A 20889-nucleotide genomic window follows, 5' to 3' on the forward strand; every position below is an offset into this window, starting at 1 on the left:
AAAATTTTGGATCCCACCACTGCCCAGAGGGTTTGTATCTGGGTGACCTAGCTTATGTTGGCCCAGGCCATATCTTTCAGACCACTGCCTCAACTTTTTATTTTTAATGTGGAGAAACTCAAGGACTCCTCGACACGATGGGGTCTTGAGAATGCTTTGAGGGCAGCACATCCCGAGAATTGCTGGACCAGGCCCAAAAGCCAAATGGCTCTGTATGACTTTTGTGGTCAAAAGAATAGCCCTCCTCCTTTGCAGCAAAGCAAAGCAAAGCAAAGCAAAGCAAAGCAAAGCAAAGCAAAGCAAAGCAAAGCAAAGCAAAGCAAAGCAAAGCAAAGCAAAACCTTATTTGGATCATATCCACAGCGTTTGGGACTCTTTTGTTTGGAGAGGAGACGTCTGAGGGGGGATATGATCGAAGTCTATAAAATTATGCATGGGGTAGAAAATGGGGACAGAGAGAAATTTTTCTCTCTTTCTCACAATACTAGAACCAGGGAGCATCCATTGAAAATGCTGGGGGGAAGAATTAGGACTAATAAAAGGAAACACTTCTTCACGCAACGTGTGATTGGTGTTTGGAATATGCTGCCACAGGAGGTGGTGATGGCCACTCACCTGGATAGCTTTGAAAGGGGCTTGGAAAGATTGATGGAGGAGAAGTCGATTTATGGTTACCAATCTTGATCCTCTTTGATCTGAGATGGCCAATGCCTCAGCAGACCAGGTGCTCAGGAGCAGCAGCAGCAGAAGGCCATTGCTTTCACATCCTGCACGTGAGCTCCCAAAGGCACCTGGTGGGCCACTGTGAGTAGCAGAGAGCTGGACTAGATGGTCTCTGGTCTGATCCAGCTGGCTTGTTCTTATGTTCCTATGAGGGCAGCACATTCTGAGAATTGCTGGACCAGGCCAAAAAGCCAAATGGCTCCGTATGACTTTTGTGCTCAAAAGAATATCTCTCCTCCTTTGGATCATATCAAAGCAAAGCAAAGCCTTATTTGGATCATATCCACAGAAGTCCTCCCCTCTACAAGCCCCTCCCCCAAATCTCCAGATATTTTCCAACCAAGGGTTTCCAGCACTGATGAAAACTTAAGTATCCTGCTTAAGGTAAGTATCCGAAGCCTTTAATTCTAGCCCAGGATTTGGAGATAGCGGGCAAGGAATCCAATGGCATCATCCTTACGCCTCAGTAAAGAAAAGATTTTAGTGCTAATGGGAATGAACTGAGAATGACCCGGCTCTTTTTGTGTTCTCTGCCTCCTTCTGCTGCCAGAGTTCTTTCATGGAACTTAAAATTGTGACATGGTGTCAGTGTGGGCTTAATGTCTGGGGTCTTTTGGGGATTCTGAGTCTTCCTTCATTCCTTTGTACTCCCTTTGCTTCCAACAGTAGATCACAGAGGCATTTCTGGCCTTCTCCACCAAGGGAGGGGTAACGAGATGGCTCCATATCTTCCCCTGACCCTGGGAAAGGACTTTCACTTTCCTCTCACTTTTCCCGCTTTTACTTTACGTAGTTGGGGGCAGGGGAGGGAGTGGACAGTGGTCATAATAAAGCTGTGGACATTTGGGGGGTGCCTTAGAACTGGCTTTGCAAAAGCCAGAGTTTCAGCTCCTTGTGACTTAGGTCGATAACGCGACTTGGCGCGCATTGTCGACCTAATCTGGGTTCGAAGCTAAGCGTTCGACCTAAGTGCTCAAGAGCCATATCAAACCACTGGGATCGTGACGTGGTTTTGTACCACAGCTTCGCCCCTTGTAACGGTCAAATTTCTGACTCCAGTTGGGAACTACTTACTTTTCAGGGAACCACTGCTCAAACTCAGCTCGATTCCAGTAAAGCGCGGAATCTCTGGTGCCAGGAGTCCCCCATTCAGCCAATCACAGCTGAGTGTTTTGGGCATGCGTACAGCTGGCCAATCAAAAACCGCCACCTTCGTCCCTCCATTCCTGTGGCAGTTTTTTTATAATGTGTGTGGGGAAAGACGGAACATGGCCGTAGAACAGTAGCCAATCGGAATGGAGCGGCGAAGAGGCACAGGATGGTTCCGCCCTCCGAGCTGGGATCAAGCTGGTTGCAGTGGGAAACAACAATGGCTTCGACCTAGGTTAGCACCCTTCTCAGGGAACTGGGTCGAACCTATTTTACTCGTGTGCGGAATCGCCCTTAGTCCTCCCCTTGTCTCTTGACTTGAAAACCTGACTGGGTTGCCATAAATAGGTTGCGACTCGATGGAGCTTCCCACCACTAAAGGACTCAGTGGAAGTCTCCAGAATCTGACCATATAATACTTTTTTTTGGGGGGGGGGAGAACAGAGTTTAAGAATGTTTTCCGGGTCAACATGTGGAGTGATATTGTGTGCACAAGGCAGGCTATTATGGGCCTTTTCCAAGTGTAGATTATTTTAATTTGTAATAAATACATACATATTTTTCATTTTTAGCACGTTTATATATTTAGAAGAAGAAGAAGAGAAGAGTTTGGATTTATATCCCCCCTTTCTCTCCTGTAGGAGACCCAAAGGGGCTGACAATCTCCTTGCCCTTCGCCCCTCACAACAAACACCCTTTGGGGTAGGTGGGGCTGAGAGAGTGCCGAGAAGCGGTGACTAGCCCAAGGTCACCCAGCTGGCGTGTGTGTTAGTGTACATGCTAATCTCAGTTCCGCAGATAAGCCTCCACAGCTCAGGTGGCCGAGCTGGGAATCAAACCCAGTTCCTCCAGATTAGATACACGAGCTCTTAACCTCCTACGCCATTGCTGCTCCTTAAACAATTTCTTGACTTTTTAGGTACTTAATTCTAGTTTTGTAGGGTAACGTTTGTTCCCCATTTTGGTTTGTTCGTCCCCAAATCCCCAGGATTTTCCCAAACTGGATCAGGTCACCCCACCCCACACTTGTGGCCAGGGGAGACCTGACAACCTGGGGGGGGGGGTGCCCCAGTGTGATCATGGTCATGCTTGTACTTTTGTGTAGGTGTGATAGAGGAGGGGAGGAGTCAGAAAGGTGATACCCCTGAAGTGGAACATGAGGTTGCATGTTCAGATACCATTCCTATATAACTTGTTGCTACTGCGACCGTGATGGAGATCGGTTCGCATGTAAGGAAACCAAATGGTTCTACCTCAGATGTTCCTATGGACGCATGTCCACAAAGCGAAAAAGAAAACGAGGGAAATATCTTTCACTCCAAATTTCTCTTACTGACACAAGGATACTGATTTTTTTTTTTAAAAAAAATATATTTTCCTTAATCAAAAACAACCAGTCCAAAGAAAGGTACAATGAGAAAATGACAAGAACATTGATAGAAAGGCATAGACAGGCAGGGATAATTTGCAGGGGAGTTTTGTGTAAGAAAAAAACCCTAGCATGTTACTGAAAATTGAAGATTGTCTTCATATAAAACTCCTCTGATTTCTTTTCTAAGTTTAGATATTGCTACCCATTTTATAATTTTTGTTTTTTTAAAAAAACGGTAGAAATATGATTGTGATTGGTTGTTGTGGGTTTTCCAGGTTGTGTGGCCATGGTCCGATAGATCTTGTTCCCAACGTTTTGCCTGCCTCTGTGGCTGGCATCTTCAGAGATCACAGATACACCTCTGAAGATGCCAGCCACAGATGCAGGCGAAACGTTAGGAACAAGATCTACTACACCACGGCCACTCAGCCAGAGGTGGGATCCAACCAGTTCTCACCACTTCTGTAGAAGTGGTTACTAATTTTTTTCTGGTGCTGAGAAGGGGTTATTAAAGCAACCTCCCTGCCCAATAGGGACTGGAGGTGCGTGTGTGCGGTGGCGCCACTGTTTGAATCCCACCACCATCGGAACCTGTTATTAAAATTTTTGGATCCCACCACGGCCACTCAGCCCAGAAAACCGACAACAACCAGTTGAATCCAGCCGTGAAAGTCCTCAACCTTGGTTGTGATTCATTATTTCCGCGCAAAAAAGTAATTCCATGAATGTTCCTCTTGAAAAACTTCCAGAATTGCTCCCACTTACTATCACGGCTTCCCTATTGACCAGAACAATTTCCAGCTATCTTTGAAGGAAGCACAAATCTGTTTATTGTACATGCCGTGATAGCGTTTGGATAAAAAGATAAGAAAAAACGGATGATTCAGAAATGGTTGGAATATATATGGGAACCAGTGACATTAGACATTTTTGAAATATTGTCAAAGAATAAAACATGGCAAGGAAAACAGAATGAAATAATGAAGATATGGACAAGTTATGAGAACTGGATGAAGGAGACGGGAGTCAAAGAAAACATATGGATAAGAAGACAACAACGAATGAACTTACTGCTGTTTGGTTAAAGAAAAGTAAAACATAATATTAGGGGAGGGTGGAAGGAAAAAAAGGGAAAATGTATTGTTTGGAAATTATATCAGAAAGATGTAAATAGAATGATTATTTCAAACTATACAATAAAAATATTTTTAAAAAACAAATCCGTTTATTGGGTTGTTGACCCTGTTTTTAAAAAATGGTGGTTCATATTCCAGTGTTTGTGGGGACAGCTTTTTAGTAAGGAACAAGGTAATGGAGGAGGAAGTATGCTTAACTCCTCAACGCAAGGTCACGTTTCAACCCAAGGACAAGAAAAACAAGATGGCCGCCCCTTGCCTTTTCCCCTGGGGGCAGCTGGCACAGCCCATTAGATCTGCCCATAAACTAACGTACGGAACGGTGTTTGGCAGGACACAAGTCAAAGAAAGGAAAGCCCTAGGGTTTCAAGTTGTCTTTTTATTGAAGAAAAGAAAAAAAGAAGAAAAAAATAGATTTTTTTCCCAAGTGGATGTTACTCAATGTTTTTTTTTCAGTTTATCTCGAAGTCCTAAGGCAATGTTCTCCATAGTCTCAACTTCTCTGTTGACCGGGGCTTGTCCGCTTTGGGAAAAGCGTGAAGAGGGAAGGGTGTTGTTATCGAGTCTTTGAAAACAAAGAAACAAAAAAAATGTGGCCATGTGACCCTTGGAACAAAGGCCCGCCATGAGCTTGTCTATGATCTACTAACAGTCAATGTGATGACCTACATTCTTTCTTGTTTTTGTTTATTTTTAAAACCCTCCCCGCCCCAGTCAAGGCTGTTTTGTCTGGAGACAGGTTGAGCGGATCGGAATTGTCTTAAGAGGATCTCTCTCGCTTGATCGTACATCACACTTTTTTTTTTCGTTGAAGAGTTGAGAAAATCCAATATGGAAGAAGAACATGTTGAGGAATTCACCATGGAGACACCCTCTCCCATCCCACGCGGTTGCCCCAACGTGGAGTCCTTGGGGCTGGCTCATTGGAGGGCAGCTGGGGAAGGCCAGCTTGATGCAGAGGAGAATTCTGAAGCCGAAGAGCTCGAATTCCGGTTTCTTCTGGGTGGTGTTGAGGGAGTGGAAGGGAGATGGGCCCATTTTTCTCCCTTCCACCACCTAGAGAAGAATCAGCTGGTCGAAGGCGATCCAGTGGAATCGTTGGCCATCCACTGCTGGGCATATTTTCCTGATGACTCACCCGTCCCAAGTGCTACTTCGCCGACATCCGTTGCCACCGTTCAACCACCCTTACCTTCTTGGAAATGACCCTCTGCCACTAAAAGTGTCATCTTTTTTTTTAAAAAAAAATCTAGACTCCTCCCCTTTCCCCATTTGCTTCTCAGTCCCCGCCCCCCAAACTGCTCCCTTTCCCTCCAATCCTTTTTCCTTACCTGGGAAAGACGGTATTTCGTTGTGCACCTACTGTTACTACGTTCTACAAAGGAATACTGCTCCAAACTCTGTCTGCAGAGAACAAGACCAAGAATACTCCGTACTATCTTCTGTTTGGACAGCGAGGCTTCAAAAAGAAACCGTCAGGTTTTGCTCTCTCCGTCTCAGTGCCATTTGTTTTGTTTTTCTTGAAAAAATCTTATCTGCTTCGTATTCTGTTTTGTTTTCCAGTGGGGGAGAGGAAAAGACGCCCTAAGAGTCTCTTGTCTCTTTTCCTCTTCAGACCTCCGTCTGGAGGTCAATAATGTCCTGCCCCACCAGAGGAATCGTCGCTCCTGTTTTTTCCCATTCTACAGTTTTGAGTTCCAAGGGAGACTGGGCCACGGGCTCCGCGTCCTTTTTAACCCACGCCGGGGGCGAGTGGACCTTTCGGATTCCTTCCCAGGGTCTCTTGTTGGGAGTCGGCTGCTTCTCTTGCTGCACAGAAAGGGGGGAAGGGAAACAGAGAAAGAAAAATGGATGAGAGTTCAAAGGCACAAGGTCTAATCCTAAGGCAAAGCAAGGCTGCCAATTTCCAGGTAGAGCCAGGAGATCTCTGGAAATTACAACTGATCTCCAGACGACAGAGATCGATTCCCCTCAGGGAGATGGCTGCTTCGGCCGGTGCACACCATAATATGCCACTGAGGTCCTTTACATCCTCCAAAGCCCACCCTCGCCAGGCTCCCAACCCAAATCTCCAGGATAGGGAGGGCTATAAATATGATAAAAATAATTAAATATGAAATAAATAAATAAATAATTTTTCCCCACCCTGGGCTGGCTTCAGCTGGACAGTTGATTTAAAATAGTTTGCATTGGTGACAAATATGCTCTTGAGAAAGAAAGAAAGAAAGAAAGAAAGAAAGAAAGAAAGAAAGAAAGAAAGAAAGAAAGAAAGAAAGAAAGAAAGAAAGAAAGAAAGAAAGAAAGAAAGAAAGAAAGAAAGAAAGAAAGAAAGAAAGAAAGAAAGAAAGAAAGAAAGAAAGAAAGAAAGAAAGAAAGAAAGAAAGAAAGAAAAGCATCATAAAGTTGGAAGAGACCCCAAGGGCCATCCAGTCCAACCCCCTGCCATGCAGGAACACACAATCAAAGCATTCCCAACAGATGGCCATTCAGCCTCTGTTTAAAAATCTCCAAACAAGGAGACTCCACCACACTCCAAGACAGCATACTCTCCTGTCAAACAGACCTTACCGTCAGGAAGTTCTTCCTAATGTTCAGGTGGAATCTCTTTTCCTCTGCTTTGAATCCACTGTTCCTTGCCCTAATCTCTGGAGCAGCAGAAAACAAGTTTGCTCCCTCTTCAACATGACATGTGTTCAAATATTTAAACATGGGTGTCATGTCAACCCTTAGACTAAACGTACCTAGCTTTCTAAGCCACTCCTCATAGAGCATAGGTGTCAAACTCGTGGCCCTTCAGATGTTATGGACTACAGTTCCCAGCATCCCCTGCCAGCATCATGCATTAGGAGGGTGATGGGAACTGTAGTCCATAACATCTGGCAGGGCGCGAGTTTGACACGTGTGTCATAGAGCATGGAAGGAAGGAAGGAAGGAAGGAAGGAAGGAAGGAAGGAAGGAAGGAAGGAAGGAAGGAAGGAAGGAAGGAAGGAAGGAAGGAAGGAAGGAAGGAAGGAAAATTGTTCACAAACTCTGCAGAGGGAAGCTTGCTTGAATAAAAGCTTCACGATTCACAACAAATCCATCCACACAGGTTGATATTTCAAACAAGGTCCATGTTAATCTACATTTGCATGTAAATTCATATAGTTCCCTGAGACAGAATGTGTTTACTGCTACAGAGTTTCTTGCACCCCCTACCCTGGAATTATTTTGAGATTGCGCAACAGCTCGGAAGTTGCAGGGTGGGGGGAGCATGTCCCCTGTCCTGTGCGATGCACCAGAGGACACGGTGAGGTGTTTGGGAAAGGGGAGAGGGAATGGCACCTTCCAGCCGCTGCCGTTCGCACGGCAGTGACTGGAAGCTGCTGTTTCCCAAACACCTTGCTGGGGAAGCAAGGTCGGGAAACAGCGGCTTCGTGCCGCTGGGGAGGCGTGAGGGTGGCGCGGCTGCGATGCAGCTGCGCCCCCCATGCAAACAGCTCCCTGGGGACTGCATTTTTGCCGTCCCCAGGGCGCTGTTTTTCCCATGCGGAAAGGGCCTAACATTCTCCCTGCACCAGTTATAGGTTAATGATGCAAAAAGGGAGAAAAACCCCCATCAAGACCAGCAATGAAAATGAGGGAGACCCAAACCCCTGACCAACACAATGGGTGCAATCTGAAAGAACAAAAAAAGCGGCCCAGTCAGTTGATCTGAAGAGAGCCACTTTGTTAGATTAGACAGGGCAGTAATCTCCATCACATTTACTTGATGAGATGGGATGGCTCGCATAGCTGCAGGTTCATCAGCGGACAACTGCGTGACGATCTGCACACGAGTATCGCCCGTCATGAATCCCGAGCTATCGTTTATCATTATTGACTTGGCTCCAGAGTTCAGCAAACCAATCAATTTTCTATCTGCCTAACAACAAAAGGCTCAATGTATTGTTGAAGGCTTTCACGGCCGGAATCACTGGGGTGCTGTGTGGTTTCCGGGCTGTATGGCCGTGTCCTAGCAGCGTTCTCTCCTGACGTTTCGCCTGCATCTGTGGCTGGCATCTTCAGAGGATCTGATAGTAGGAATGGAAAGCAAGTGGAGTATATATACTGTGAGGTCAAAAAGGTGAGGCCCTCTGAAAAGAGTAGCCTGGTATGTGAGTCACAAGGAAGTTTGTAGCCTGGGAGTAACAATGAAGATAGCAAGGTCAATAGGTGAATGAATCTAAATAGAAGTATCCTGGTCTTTATTTCCTTTGATTGATATTGTCTATAGTTGTCCTGTGTTTGTGTGGAGCTGATTGGTCACTGTCTTGATTCTAGAGTTTTTCAACACCGGCAGCCAAATTCTGTTCATTTTCATGGTTTCTTCCTTCCGGTTGAAGTTGTCCACATGCTTGTGAATTTCAATGGCTTCTCTGTGCAGTCTGGCATAGTGGTAGATCTGTGGTAGATGCCAGCCACAGATGCAGGCGAAACGTCAGGAGAGAATGCTGCTAGAACACGGCCATACAGCCTGGAAACCACACAGCACCCCAACGAAAGACTCCTTTCCTTACAGTACCGACACTTGTAAGTGCTGTCAAGTTGTGACCAACTTATGGCGACCCCAGCAGGGGGGTTTCCAAGGAAAGTAAAAAGCAGAGACTTCCTTGGCGGTCTCTCGTCCAAGTACCAACCCCGTTTAGCTTCTGATGAGATGAGGTTATCCCATGCTGCTTCCCTCCCTTACAACACCTACCTCTACTGAATTACGCCCGATTCAAATTTGCAAACGTCTAACAGCTAAGTTGATTCATGGTGTTCAGAACAACCAGACTCCAGAATTTGCTGAATGAAGACCTGCACAAGAGCAGCCTTCCTGGATCAGACCGGCTGTCCATCTAGTCCAACATCCTGTCTCCACCAGTAGCCAATCAGCTGACACGAAGCCCCAAGCTGGGCCTGAAGACATACATCCTCACAGGTGACTGCTTGCAAACCATTAGTCATCAATTGATTTTTTTTGTTTATGAAGTTTATGAAGGGTTTCCAAATGTCCATCAACTTAGAATCATAGAGTTGGAAGAGACCACAAGGGCCATCCAGTCCAACCCCCTGCAATGCAGGAACACACAATCAAAGCACTCCCGACAGATGGCCCTCCAGCTTCTCTTTGGTCGATTCTGCACTTGGGTTATCAACCTAAGTTCGAGCTGCGTTCGACCTAAGTGCTCCGCACAACCACTGGGATCGACGTGGTTTTGTACCAGTTTCGCCCCGTGTTAACGGTCAAATTTCTGAGTCCAGTTGGGAACTACTACTTTTTCAGGGAACCCCGCTCGAACTCAGCTTGATTCCAGTGAAGTGCAGAATCTCTGGTGCCAGGAGTCCCCCATTCAGCCAATCACAAACGGCGCACAATTTCGGCGTACCAATGTAATCGGCCAATCAAAAAATGCCACCTTCGTCCCTCCATTCCTGTGGCAGTTTTTTTTATAACGTGTATGGGGATAGACGGAACATGGCCGTAGAACAGTAGCCAATTGGAACAGAGCGACGAAGAGGCACAGGATGATTCCGCCCTCCGAGCTGGGTTCAAGCTGGTTGCAGTGGGGAACAACAATGGCTTCGACCTAGGTTAGAACCCTTCTCAGGGAACTGGGTCGAACCTATTTTACTTGTGTGCGGAATCGCCCTTTAAAAACCTCCACCACACTCTGAGGCAGTGAATTCCACTGTCGAACAGCCCTGACGGTCAGGAAGTTCTTCCTAATGTTTAGGTGGAATCTCTTTTAATTAAGTTCTTATCTTTGAGTAGTGAAGTAACAACAGGGTCAATCCAGAGGGAAAAGAGAATGCAGGACCAAAGAAGACATTGCGGAGGAAGGCGATGATGCCAAACCCTCTCTGCTTCTCACTTGCCTTGAAAGACCCTTGCTAGAGGAAGCCAAGCAGGGTCCGTAGTTGGACGGGAGACCACCATGGAAGGTTCTAGAGAGGAAGGCAATGGCAAACCACCTCTGCATCTTACTTGCCTTGAAAGACCCTTTCCGGAGTCAATGTAAGTCGGTAATGACTTGACAGCCCTTAGGTAAGTAGGTGCTGAAAATGACGGAGTCTTTTGTCTGTTGTGGGTTTTCTGGACTGTGTGACTGTGGTCTGGTAGTTTTTGCATCTAACGTTTCACTCGCAACTACGGCTGCCATTTTCAGTGGCACATCATGGTGAGACGTATCTTACCGTGACATACCTCTGAAGATGCCAGCCACAGGTGCAGGTGAAATGCTGGACAGCTGGGTAGTTAATTTGTTGATTGAAGGTCACCTTCAATGTCTGCATATTATGGTATAGCCTTCCCTGCTCCACACTCCTTTTTCCTTCTCCTTTTGCTCTCCTCCATGTTTTTATGCTGCATTATTGTATGCTGTGCTATGCTGATGTATTTTTTCCTTGTTTGCTTATTTCGAGAGCATATTCAACCTGTGTTGCGCTGCCTGCATTGGCTCCCGGTTGAATTCCGAATCATCTTCAAGGTGTGGGTGTTGACCTTTAAGGCCTTGCGCAGCCTGGGACCCTCGTACCTTTGGGACTGCATTACCCTATATGTCCTAACTCGACCTCTGCGCTCAGCAGAGGCCAATTTACTGGAGGTCCCCGGCCCCTCAATGATGCGGCTGGCCTCCACTCGAGCCAGGGCCTTCACGGCTCTGGCGCCGGCCTGGTGGAACACTCTCCCTCCAACTGTCCGGGCCCTGCGGGACCTTGGGGATTTCCGCAGGGTCTGTAAGACTGAGTTGTTCCACTGGGCCTCTGGAGAGACCGGCTGCTGAGGGTGCCCCTACCCCCTCTTCTTTACCCCCATGGGCCCTAATACCATCAGGACCCATTATTTCGCATTAGGAGGGTTTCGTAAGGGCACGGGCGATGTTTTAAGATATTACTGTTGTTTTAATTATATGTATGTTTTTAGCTGATGTTTTATCCGTACACTGGCCTGAGCCCTTCGGGGATAGGGCGGTATACTAAATGTAATTAATAATAATAATAATAATAATAATAATAATAATAATAATAATAATAATAATAATAATAATAATAATAATAATAATAATAATAATAATAATAATAACTTGTTTGCTCGCCAGTGCTTTTTAGCACATGACTATTTTGTTTTCCTCTTTTTGTAAATATATATTTTTGTAGCCTGACTTTTTTATATTTGGAACTTTATTAAAGGATAACTCCTTTTTATAAAACTCTGCTGCATTTTGTTTTTCTCTGCTGAAGAACTAGGTAGTTTCAGTTCGTCTTACAAAGAGCACAAACTACCAGATCACGGCACAACCAGCCTGAGAAATGGCCCACAATAGCCAATTGATTCCGGCCTTGAAAGCCTTCGACAATACAATGGAGCCTGTTCTTTTCTGTTAGGCGCACAGGAAATTGATTTGCTTGCTAAATGCAGGAGCAAAGTCAATAACAATCAGAAATGACAGCTCTGGATTTGTGATGGACTATTCCTGTGTGCTGATCATCACGTACTCACCCGGTGATAAAGGGGTAGCTGGATGAGCTATCTCTTAAAGGTAAAGTTTCCCTTTCAGTCGTGTCCCACCCTGGGGTACCACTGCAAGCAGTGATTTTACAGGCAAGCCTCTTTTGTGGGGTAGTTTGCCATTGCTTTCCCCGGCTATTCTTTACCCCCTAGCTATGAGCTAGGTACTCATTTACCGACCAAGAAATGGATGGATGGCTGAGTTGACCATGAGCCAGCTGCCAGGATATCTGACCCACAGGGGGCTCGAACTTCTGACCGTGTGAGTGGCAGTGCAAGCACTTAACCACTATGCCACGTGGCTCTTCAGCTATCTCTTATTGTTATGTAAATATAGCTGAGATCACAGTTCTCTCAAATTTCCCAGTTTCAGAGGTTAGACATACTGGCCTGAAATAGAAAATCTATTGTGGGTGGACACTGCAACAGATATATATACTCCACCCACCCTGGACACTCCAACAGATATAGATACTCCACTTGCTTTCCCAACATCAGATCCACTGAAGATGCCAGCCACAGATGCAGGCGAAACGTCAGGAGAGAATGCTGCTAGAACACGGCCATACAGCCCGGAAGCCACACAGCACCCAAGTGATTCCGGCCGTGAAAGCCTTCGACAATACATTTTAAAAATTCTTTTGGATCACATCTGCTCTGCTTGGATCACATCTATTCTGCTAATATGTCAGTATTATAAGAAAATATGTACTAGTTCTATCTTGCAACTGCTACATAGAGTTCCAGGTCATGAAAGACAATTTTATATTTCTCCGCTGCTTACAGATCCCATTCCTGATATAACATACAGTGTTGCCAGGTTTTGTGTAGCAATACTTGAAGTACATCACAGGACAGTCTGTACTATAAAACAGGCTTAATGAATACTAAGGTTGTCTTACTAGAGTGCAAAATATTGTAAGAGTTATCTTCATTTATCTGCCAATTTTATTGCTCTCTTACAACTTGCTTCCTTTTAATATTTACATTTGTTTTCCCTGTCTTTTATGTACCTATTCCTTTTTTGCATTGCCAGTTTTCTTCTGCCAGTAGATTCTTTGAGATATTTAAAGTTTAAATATATTTTATCTTTTTAAGTGTATCTTATATACTTTATGCTGGTCTACGATAGTAATAAAGACTGATTGATGGAGCATCTGTTCAAGTTATCACTGATTTTGGTCTACTTCATAGGCTTGGTCAAAACCTTAGAAATTCGGTAAAATTTGGATTTGGATTTATTCAGGCATACAGATAATTTTATAAGACAAATGACATATTTGAATATACTCGAATATTCAGGTGTATGCAAAAAATTCGGCTCCATCTGATTTTTTTTGGTATTTTGGTGTGTTTTTTCATGTTTGTGCCTGCAAGGGGGACATTTTTAAAGCTAGCAGCACCTAAATTTCCAGGTAACATCTGGAGACTCACTTGATGATACCAACCAAGTTTGGAGAAGTTTGGTACTGGGGGTGCCCCTTTCCCCATTGTTTCTAATGGGAGCTAACTGGAGATGGGGCTACTTCTTTGAGGGTCCATAGGTTTGGCCCCCCTGAACCAATCTTCGCCAAACCCAGGTGGTCTCATCAGGACAGTCTCTGGTTGATACCCTGGAATGTTGGTGCCCTTAGCTTTAAAAATGCACTCCTGATAGACACCCCAAGAAATTGACCAAGATTCTCTGATCTGCAGTGCCTTGGCTCCATTGTACCCAATGTGGAATTTCTGTGCAGGCTGCACATTTTTTAAGATAGAGGCACCAGACTTTCAAGGATGGGGGCACCCACTTTGGGGGTCCATAACTTTTGCCCCCATGAACCAAACTTCACCAAACCTGGGTGACATCATCAGGACAGACTCCGGATGAAATGTTGGTGCCACTAGCTTCAAAGATGCACTCCTGCAGGCCAAAACGTAACCCCTGCAAAACCCTTCAAAATAAAAGCTTGAATGTCTTGCATTCAGATTCGTTCATATTCGGCAGGACACATTTGGGCCAATTTTGGCTTGAATATGCCCAAATGTGCCCAGATTCAGGATGAATCTGGAATTCGGCGCACCTGAATCTTCAAGCCTACTACTTCATTTTCATGGCTGCTCTCGACCCCCCCCCCAGTTTTATATTATTTATTTGAATGGACGCACAAAGAATATTAGAACATGTGTACATATTGGAAGTTTGGCACGAGGAGATAGAACATGGGGCCCGAACGGAGATTCATGGGTTTGATTTACACAAGGGAGGCTTGATCTGGGATGGTCGGCAAGGTCAGCACTTGGATGGGAGGCTGTTAGCTTTGCAGATGAGTCTTTCTCTGTCGTCAGTTTCATGTTATCTGGTTGCTCTGCCCAGTGAAGGCAATTGATGGATGCTGCAATCAGTGAGTAACATTCTACTAGTGTACCTAGCCCAAAAGACGTCCGAATACCCTTGACCAGAGCCAGGGATGTTTTGTTCCTGGTCCCAACCTGGTGGAACTCTCTGTCTAGTGAGACCAAGACCTTGTGGGATTTAGCCCAATTCTGCAGGACTTAGAAGACAGAGATGTTCCGGCAAGCATATAGCTGAATCAATCACAATTTTCATCATTCAACTGACCTCCCTCTGAACTTCCGCTCCTTTTTCTAGGTTTTGGATTTCCATTCCTATAAGATAGCTTCAGGTTTAGTATTTAGACTATTTCAGGAGAAGGGGCTAACCACCATCAGAGATTTTAATTGTAATTTATGTTTTCATTGCTGTAATACGTTGAAGGCCACCTTGAGCCCAGGTTGGGAAGGCCGGCATACAAGTAAAACAAACCAGTAAAATAAACACACGTTCTTGGGATCGGATGTAGATATGCCCCGATGACTTTTGTGATTCTCCTTCTAGACTGACTTTATAAGCTGCTATGGAATCAGGGTGACATCACCTAGTTGGCCTCCTTCATTGTTAAGTGTTAGAGAAGCACCTGGCAATACCGGCTGCATACAAGGCAAACCAGCAACGGCATTTATTTAGGACTATTTCTTGAGTCCCATCTTGTTGCCTGATCAGTCGGGCAAATGTGCCAGTGGAATTGTTTCTAGTTGTGCTGTATGGCTCTGATATGCAGCCACTTACCTGACTTTAGGGCACACCCACTAATCGAACAGATTGACGACCAAATTTAAAAACGGTTACATATGCTTCTACTGCTTCACCTGTAGGAACAGGCCCTGTGATGTCCCAAAAAATAAAGCAGGGCAGAAAGGGGTGTTTCCAGTGATGGGATCCAAAAAATTTAGTAACAGGTTCCCATGGTGGTGGGATTCAAACTGTGGCGTAGCGCCAATGGGGCTGGGCAGGACACGATGGGGGCATGGCCAGGCATTCTGGGGCGGGGCATTCCTGGGTGGGGCTGTGGCAAGGACGCAGCCACTGCGCCGGTCCTTGGGCGGGAAACGAATGCACGCAGGCGCAGGCTGCCACGCACGCCACTGCACCTCCCGCTAGACTGCTTCAAGTTCTGTGCGCTACTGCAGAGAGGAGGGGCATAACTAAGGCAGAAATCATGTGGCAAAATCACCAATCAGTAACCCCCTCTCGGCACACACAAATAGCTAGTCACCTACTCTTGGGAACCTGTGAGAACCTGCTGGATCCCACCTCTGGGTGTTTCCCTGAGACTTTTTCATGCACTCCCATTTCAAGTTCAGAAACTTCTACAAAGCACGTCCAGCTCAAGACTGTGATGTGTACAAGGAACCAGTCCTGAGTTCCTTATTGAAAAGAAGAAGAAGAAGAAGAAAAAGAAGAGTTTGGATTCATATCCCCCCTTTCTCTCCTGCAGGAGACTCAAAGGGGCTGACAATCTCCTTGCCCTTCCCCCCTCACAACAAACACCCTGTGAGGTAGGTGGGGCTGAGAGAGCTCCGAGAAGTTGTGACTAGCCCAAGGTCACCCAGCTGGTGTGTGTGGGAGTGTATAGGCTAATCTGAATTCCCCAGATAAGCCTCCACAGCTCAGGCGGCAGAGCTAGGAATCAAACCCGGTTCCTACACGAGCTCTTAACCTCCTACGCCACTGCTGCTCCCAGAGACCCCAGACTCTCCTGCCCCCTTCCTACAGTAACCATTTCTTCTAATCCCACAGTAATTCCATCCAGGGAAGCAAGCCGAACGCACGAGCATGCTCTTAAATTTCCACCTCTAAGAATACTGTCATGATCGAAACACAGTACAAAAACATAAAACCCAGTCCCACGTCTATGGCAGCCTTCCCCCCAGGCAAGATTAGGCTGTGAATATCTTGCAAGCATTCCACTAATGTTTTATTTTTAATCCATTCAAGGATGATTGGTTGGTGTTGGGATTAGGGGAAAAATAAATTGTGTGCCAACATGCTACCATGAAAGATGGGAAATGCCTTGGCAAAAGCAATCCTTGAGTCAGGGATGGTTTGGGAGAAATGTAGTCAAGGCTTTTGAAATGTATATGGATATGCCCTGGGTCCTCTTTTGGGTGATGTTGGGTGCAGGTTGGGGTTAAGGAGGCATTCCGAGGGTGCTGGATGTGTGACCACGAGGGCTGGGGAAGGGCGGAGTTTCTAGTGGAGAGAGGTGCTTTGAAGTCATGCGTCATGGCGCCATTGGGCGGGAAGGGATGTCTATGGGGTTCCTCAAGGCAAACGATGCAGTAAGACTTACGCTAGTGTTTGTTTTATCACTTCCGCCCGAAGAAAGCGGCTCAAATAGTTTTTTATGGCCTAAAACATACCAAGAGAGAACCAGGATTGGGTTTTACTCCTCAGCACCATTTGAAGCTCAAAGCGTTTAGGTGCTGGACACACTGCAGGCGTCCTAGAGGATTTGAGTCTCTTTGACTTCAGGCAGGACAGTGTGGTAAGAAGAAGAAGAAGAAGAAGAGTTTGGATTTATATCCCCCCTTTCTCTCCTGCAGGAGACTCAAAGGGGCTTACAATCTCCTTGCCCTTCCCCCCTCACAACAAACACCCTGTGAGGTAGGTGGGGCTGAGAGAGCTCCGAGAAGCTGTGACTAGCCCAAGGTCACCCAGCTGGCGTGTGTGGGAGTGTACAGGCTAATCTGAGTTCCCCAGATAAGCCTCCACAGCTCAGGAGGCAGAGCTGGGAATCAAACCCGGTTCCTCCAGATTAGATACACGAGCTCTTAACCTCCTACGCCACTGCTGAGAGAGTTCTGAATGAACTGTGACTAGCCCAAGGACACCCAGCAGGCTTCATGGGAAGAAGCGAGGAAATAAACCTAGTTCACTAGATCAGAGTCTCCGGCTCACAGGGAGGAATGGGGAATCGAACCTGGTTCTCGACATTAGAGTCCATTGCTCTTAACCACACCACCACGCTCTCTCTTTGGGGGGCTTTTGAGAGTCAAGGCTCTGCCAGATGTCTCTCTCTCTGTTTCTCCTCCCTCAATCCCTGATTTGTCACTCCATCCATGGCTTACAAAAATGTCAGAGGCCATTTCCGCATGGCACGATCATTCCTGGTTATAGCCAGTTTCTTACAATTCTGATCTGTTTTATCGTGGTTTCTCCCTTCACATGGCCGCTTGTTTTGTGAAGGAATTCAATAAAGACGGGGAAGAAATACTCCAGTTTGTTTCGCGTGAGCCTGGGACTTTTGTATTTACATTGCGAGCATGTCTGAGCATGCCTGGTGTCCGGTGTTCTGATTGGCTATTGTTTTTGAGTGGCAGCTTGAATGAACATCAGGCAGGAAGGTCAGGAGGGTGGGAGGAGGGGCAGGGAGATCAGGTGGCTGGGCGGGAAAAATAAACCAGTTCTGCTCCCCTGGTGTTTGCATGGTAGTGGGCTCACCCCAGGATTACTGAAAAGAATCACCAATTTGGCGATTTTTGAATACCCCAGGATGGGAGAAATATTGCAGGGCAAACTCACTTGAGGACAGGGAACTGGGCAAAATTCTTGTATGGAATGGGGTATTCCTCCTGCTCAACCAGGATATTTGGACCATGCGTGAGCGATCTCACGGGACTGTAGAGAATTAATGAAAAAAAGAGATGTCCTATTCCATTCTGGCCAGTTTGAAATTTTTCAGACATATACCAGTAGGCTAATCAATTCTATGATGACACCGAATTTTCGCATTTGGCGCGAATTTGCTGTAATACGAATTCCCTGATAGCTGTAACGCGGCTTGTATAGCAGAGGAGTCGGGTCCAAAGATGCCAAATCACAGTTTTGGGAGAAGGGGAAGGAGGGGACAATCTCTCAGGTCCCCTCTTTGCCAGAATCAGAGCATACACCCTGAAAGACGGGGATTTCGGGTAGAGGATTCGGAGAGCTCACCTTGCTGTCCGCCGTCGGAGACTCCTTCTCTTTCTCTGCATGCTGCAATTTCCGATTCAAGAAGTCCGCAGGAACATATGTCTAGGTGACGTTTTCTCGTGTGCGTGCCTGGAAGCAGGCAAGAAAGACAGAAGGATTACAAGGATTCTGTGAGCCCCGAGGCTTTCACAAGAAGGGGGTCTTACAGGCCTTAAGCTCTGTTTGATGTAGAAGCTTCCAACTAGCTCAGAAATTGCTCCCCGGGTTCAAAAGATTTCCTGCGCCTGATTCCACTAAAGTCCCTGAACGTGAGCTTTTCAGCATGAAAATCAAAATTCACAACTTCGCTCAGCTTTCTTTCAGCGTGGATTTTTTGTTGGTGGTGAATGTACACCTGTACCATGGACAACGGAGGGGAAAAGGAGGGTCTTTTCTCAAGTCACCTGTCCTTCAGTCTAACACACCCTTCCCATGATGAAAAGCACTCACCTCAAAATCTAGCTCTGCATACCGGGATTTCCGTCTCTGGGGGTAGAAAGACATAAAACGTATTAATAGTGGAGGATAGCAAATTTCCCTCTTTCTACGGATAGTTTCACGGGGCAACTTTTGCTGCTGAATTTTCTCGACTCAGAAGTGCCCTGAGACAAGGTGTTCCGCGGAACCATTCTGACACTGCGCAAACCGGTGGTGTACCTGCTTCAACGCCTCTTTCGCTGTTCCTCCTGGTGATCGCTTCCGCTGCTGAGGTGCGGTGGGGAGTGGGGGGGCACGGGGAGGGATTTCTCTATGGGTAAAGGCTCAGAAGTGCCAGAAACAACCTCCTTTTAAGAGTGTTAAGTCCCGTGCCAACCTGATATGGGTTCAGGCGCAAGGTGAAAACATTGCTGTTTACCCAGGCCTTTAGTAGTTGTTGGTTTCAATGGATTTCATGGAACACCCTTATGTTTTATTGTTCTGAGTTTTATTCTGGAACTATATGCATAGCGCCGAGATTTGGGTTATAAATTGCACATTAGATAGATAGATAGATAGATAGATAGATAGATAGATAGATAGATAGATAGATAGATAGATAGATAGATAGATAGATAGATAGATAGATAGATAGATAGATAGATAGATAGATAGATAGATAGATAGATAGATAGATAGATAGATAGATAGATAGATAGATAGATAGATAGATAGATAGATAGATAGATAGATAGATAGATAGATAGATAGATAGATAGATAGATAGATAGATAGATAGATAGATAGATAGATAGATAGATAGATAGATAGATAGATAGATAGATAGATAGATAGGTAGATAGATAGATAGATAGATAGATAGATAGATAGATAGATAGATAGATAGATAGATAGATAGATGGGTAGATAGATGGGTAGATAGATGGGTAGATAGATAGGTAGATAGATGGGTAGATAGATAGATAGATAGATAGATAGATAGATAGATAGATAGATAGATAGATAGATAGATAGATAGATAGATAGATAGATAGATAGATAGATAGATAGATAGATAGAGAGGGAGGGAGGGAGGGAGGGAGGGAGGGAGGGAGATTAGAAGTGTGCCCTGAACCAAATTTATTCAGAAGCTCCTTCCAATTGCTGTGGGCACTATGAATGCTGAAAATGTGATTTATTTATTGTTGGACACTGATTCATATTTATCAAACCAAGCTGCGCTATTCGCACATGCTGCAAGGAAAATGAGGTTAAATATCACAAGGTGGCTTGCATGTTAGATCATTTTTACGGCTGTGAACACCTGTTTTATCACTGCGTAAAGTTTACCCTTCGGTACATTTTAGTCCATTTAGTTGTTCATGTTTTTACAAGTGTTAAGCTGTTGGGGTACATTTGTTGTTTTCTTCCCCTTCTTTGACATATTTATCTGACTGTATCGTTCAGGATATGGAAAGATTTTTGCTTCCTCACTATACATGTGCCCAGTTGCAATGGGTGGGGACTGAACTTGAGAACATCTGCGTACATGCCACAACTCTCGATGGGCCTCCCCATAGCATCCACAGAGGTAAGGAGCCTCAAACCCCTTCTGCGTGGCAGACCCCTGGATTCCAAAGGAAGAAGCTGAATTGCTCTTTTTAAAGAATTCAATGTTACACATGAAGTTACCTTCCACTAAGGAGGACCCTTGGTTCCCCACAGTTAGTAGGGTCTACTCAGACTTGGCAACGGCTCTCCCAAGTATCAGGAAGAGATTTCACATCGTCTACTATCTTGTTCTTTTAACTTGGAAATGCTGGTGATTGAACCTGCAGCCAAAGCACTGAGCCGCAGCCCCTGCCTAAACACGCCCGAAGCTGGCCTTTGACTGAATCAGGCCACTGGTCCAGCAAGGTCAGTATTGTCTGCTCAGGTTAGCAGCGGCTCTCTAGGGCAGGGGTCTGCAACCTGTGGCTCTCCAGATGTTCATAGACTACAATTCCCATCAGCCCCTGCCAGAATGGCCAATTGTAGTCCATGAACATCAGGAGAGCCCCAGGTTGCAGACCCCTGCTCTAGAGCCCTTCGGGGATAGGGCGGTATACCAAATCAAATAAATAATAATAAATTATAAATAGGGGCCCTTTCCCCACTTACACCCTTGTCAGAGGGTTGCTGTGCGCAACTCACAGCGTGCGCAATTCCTGGCACATGCCCCAGCTTCTCCACGACCCTGCGC

General features: G+C 45.7%; 1 protein-coding gene across 1 annotated transcript in view; it reads right to left on the reverse strand.

Moving 5' to 3' along the window:
- Positions 1-4739: 4739 nt before the first annotated feature.
- LOC125439452 (adhesion G protein-coupled receptor B1-like) overlaps positions 4740-20889 on the reverse strand; it is a 124514-nt gene continuing 108364 nt past the window's right edge. The window contains 4 exon segments of the mRNA XM_048508555.1: positions 4740-6189; positions 18213-18281; positions 18283-18320; positions 18677-18716. Coding sequence (XP_048364512.1) covers positions 5992-6189; positions 18213-18281; positions 18283-18320; positions 18677-18716 — 345 coding nt within the window. The 3' untranslated portion in view covers positions 4740-5991.

This window comes from Sphaerodactylus townsendi, linkage group LG09 (assembly GCF_021028975.2).
Source record: "Sphaerodactylus townsendi isolate TG3544 linkage group LG09, MPM_Stown_v2.3, whole genome shotgun sequence".
In the NCBI taxonomy this organism is placed as follows: Eukaryota; Metazoa; Chordata; class Lepidosauria; order Squamata; family Sphaerodactylidae; genus Sphaerodactylus; species Sphaerodactylus townsendi.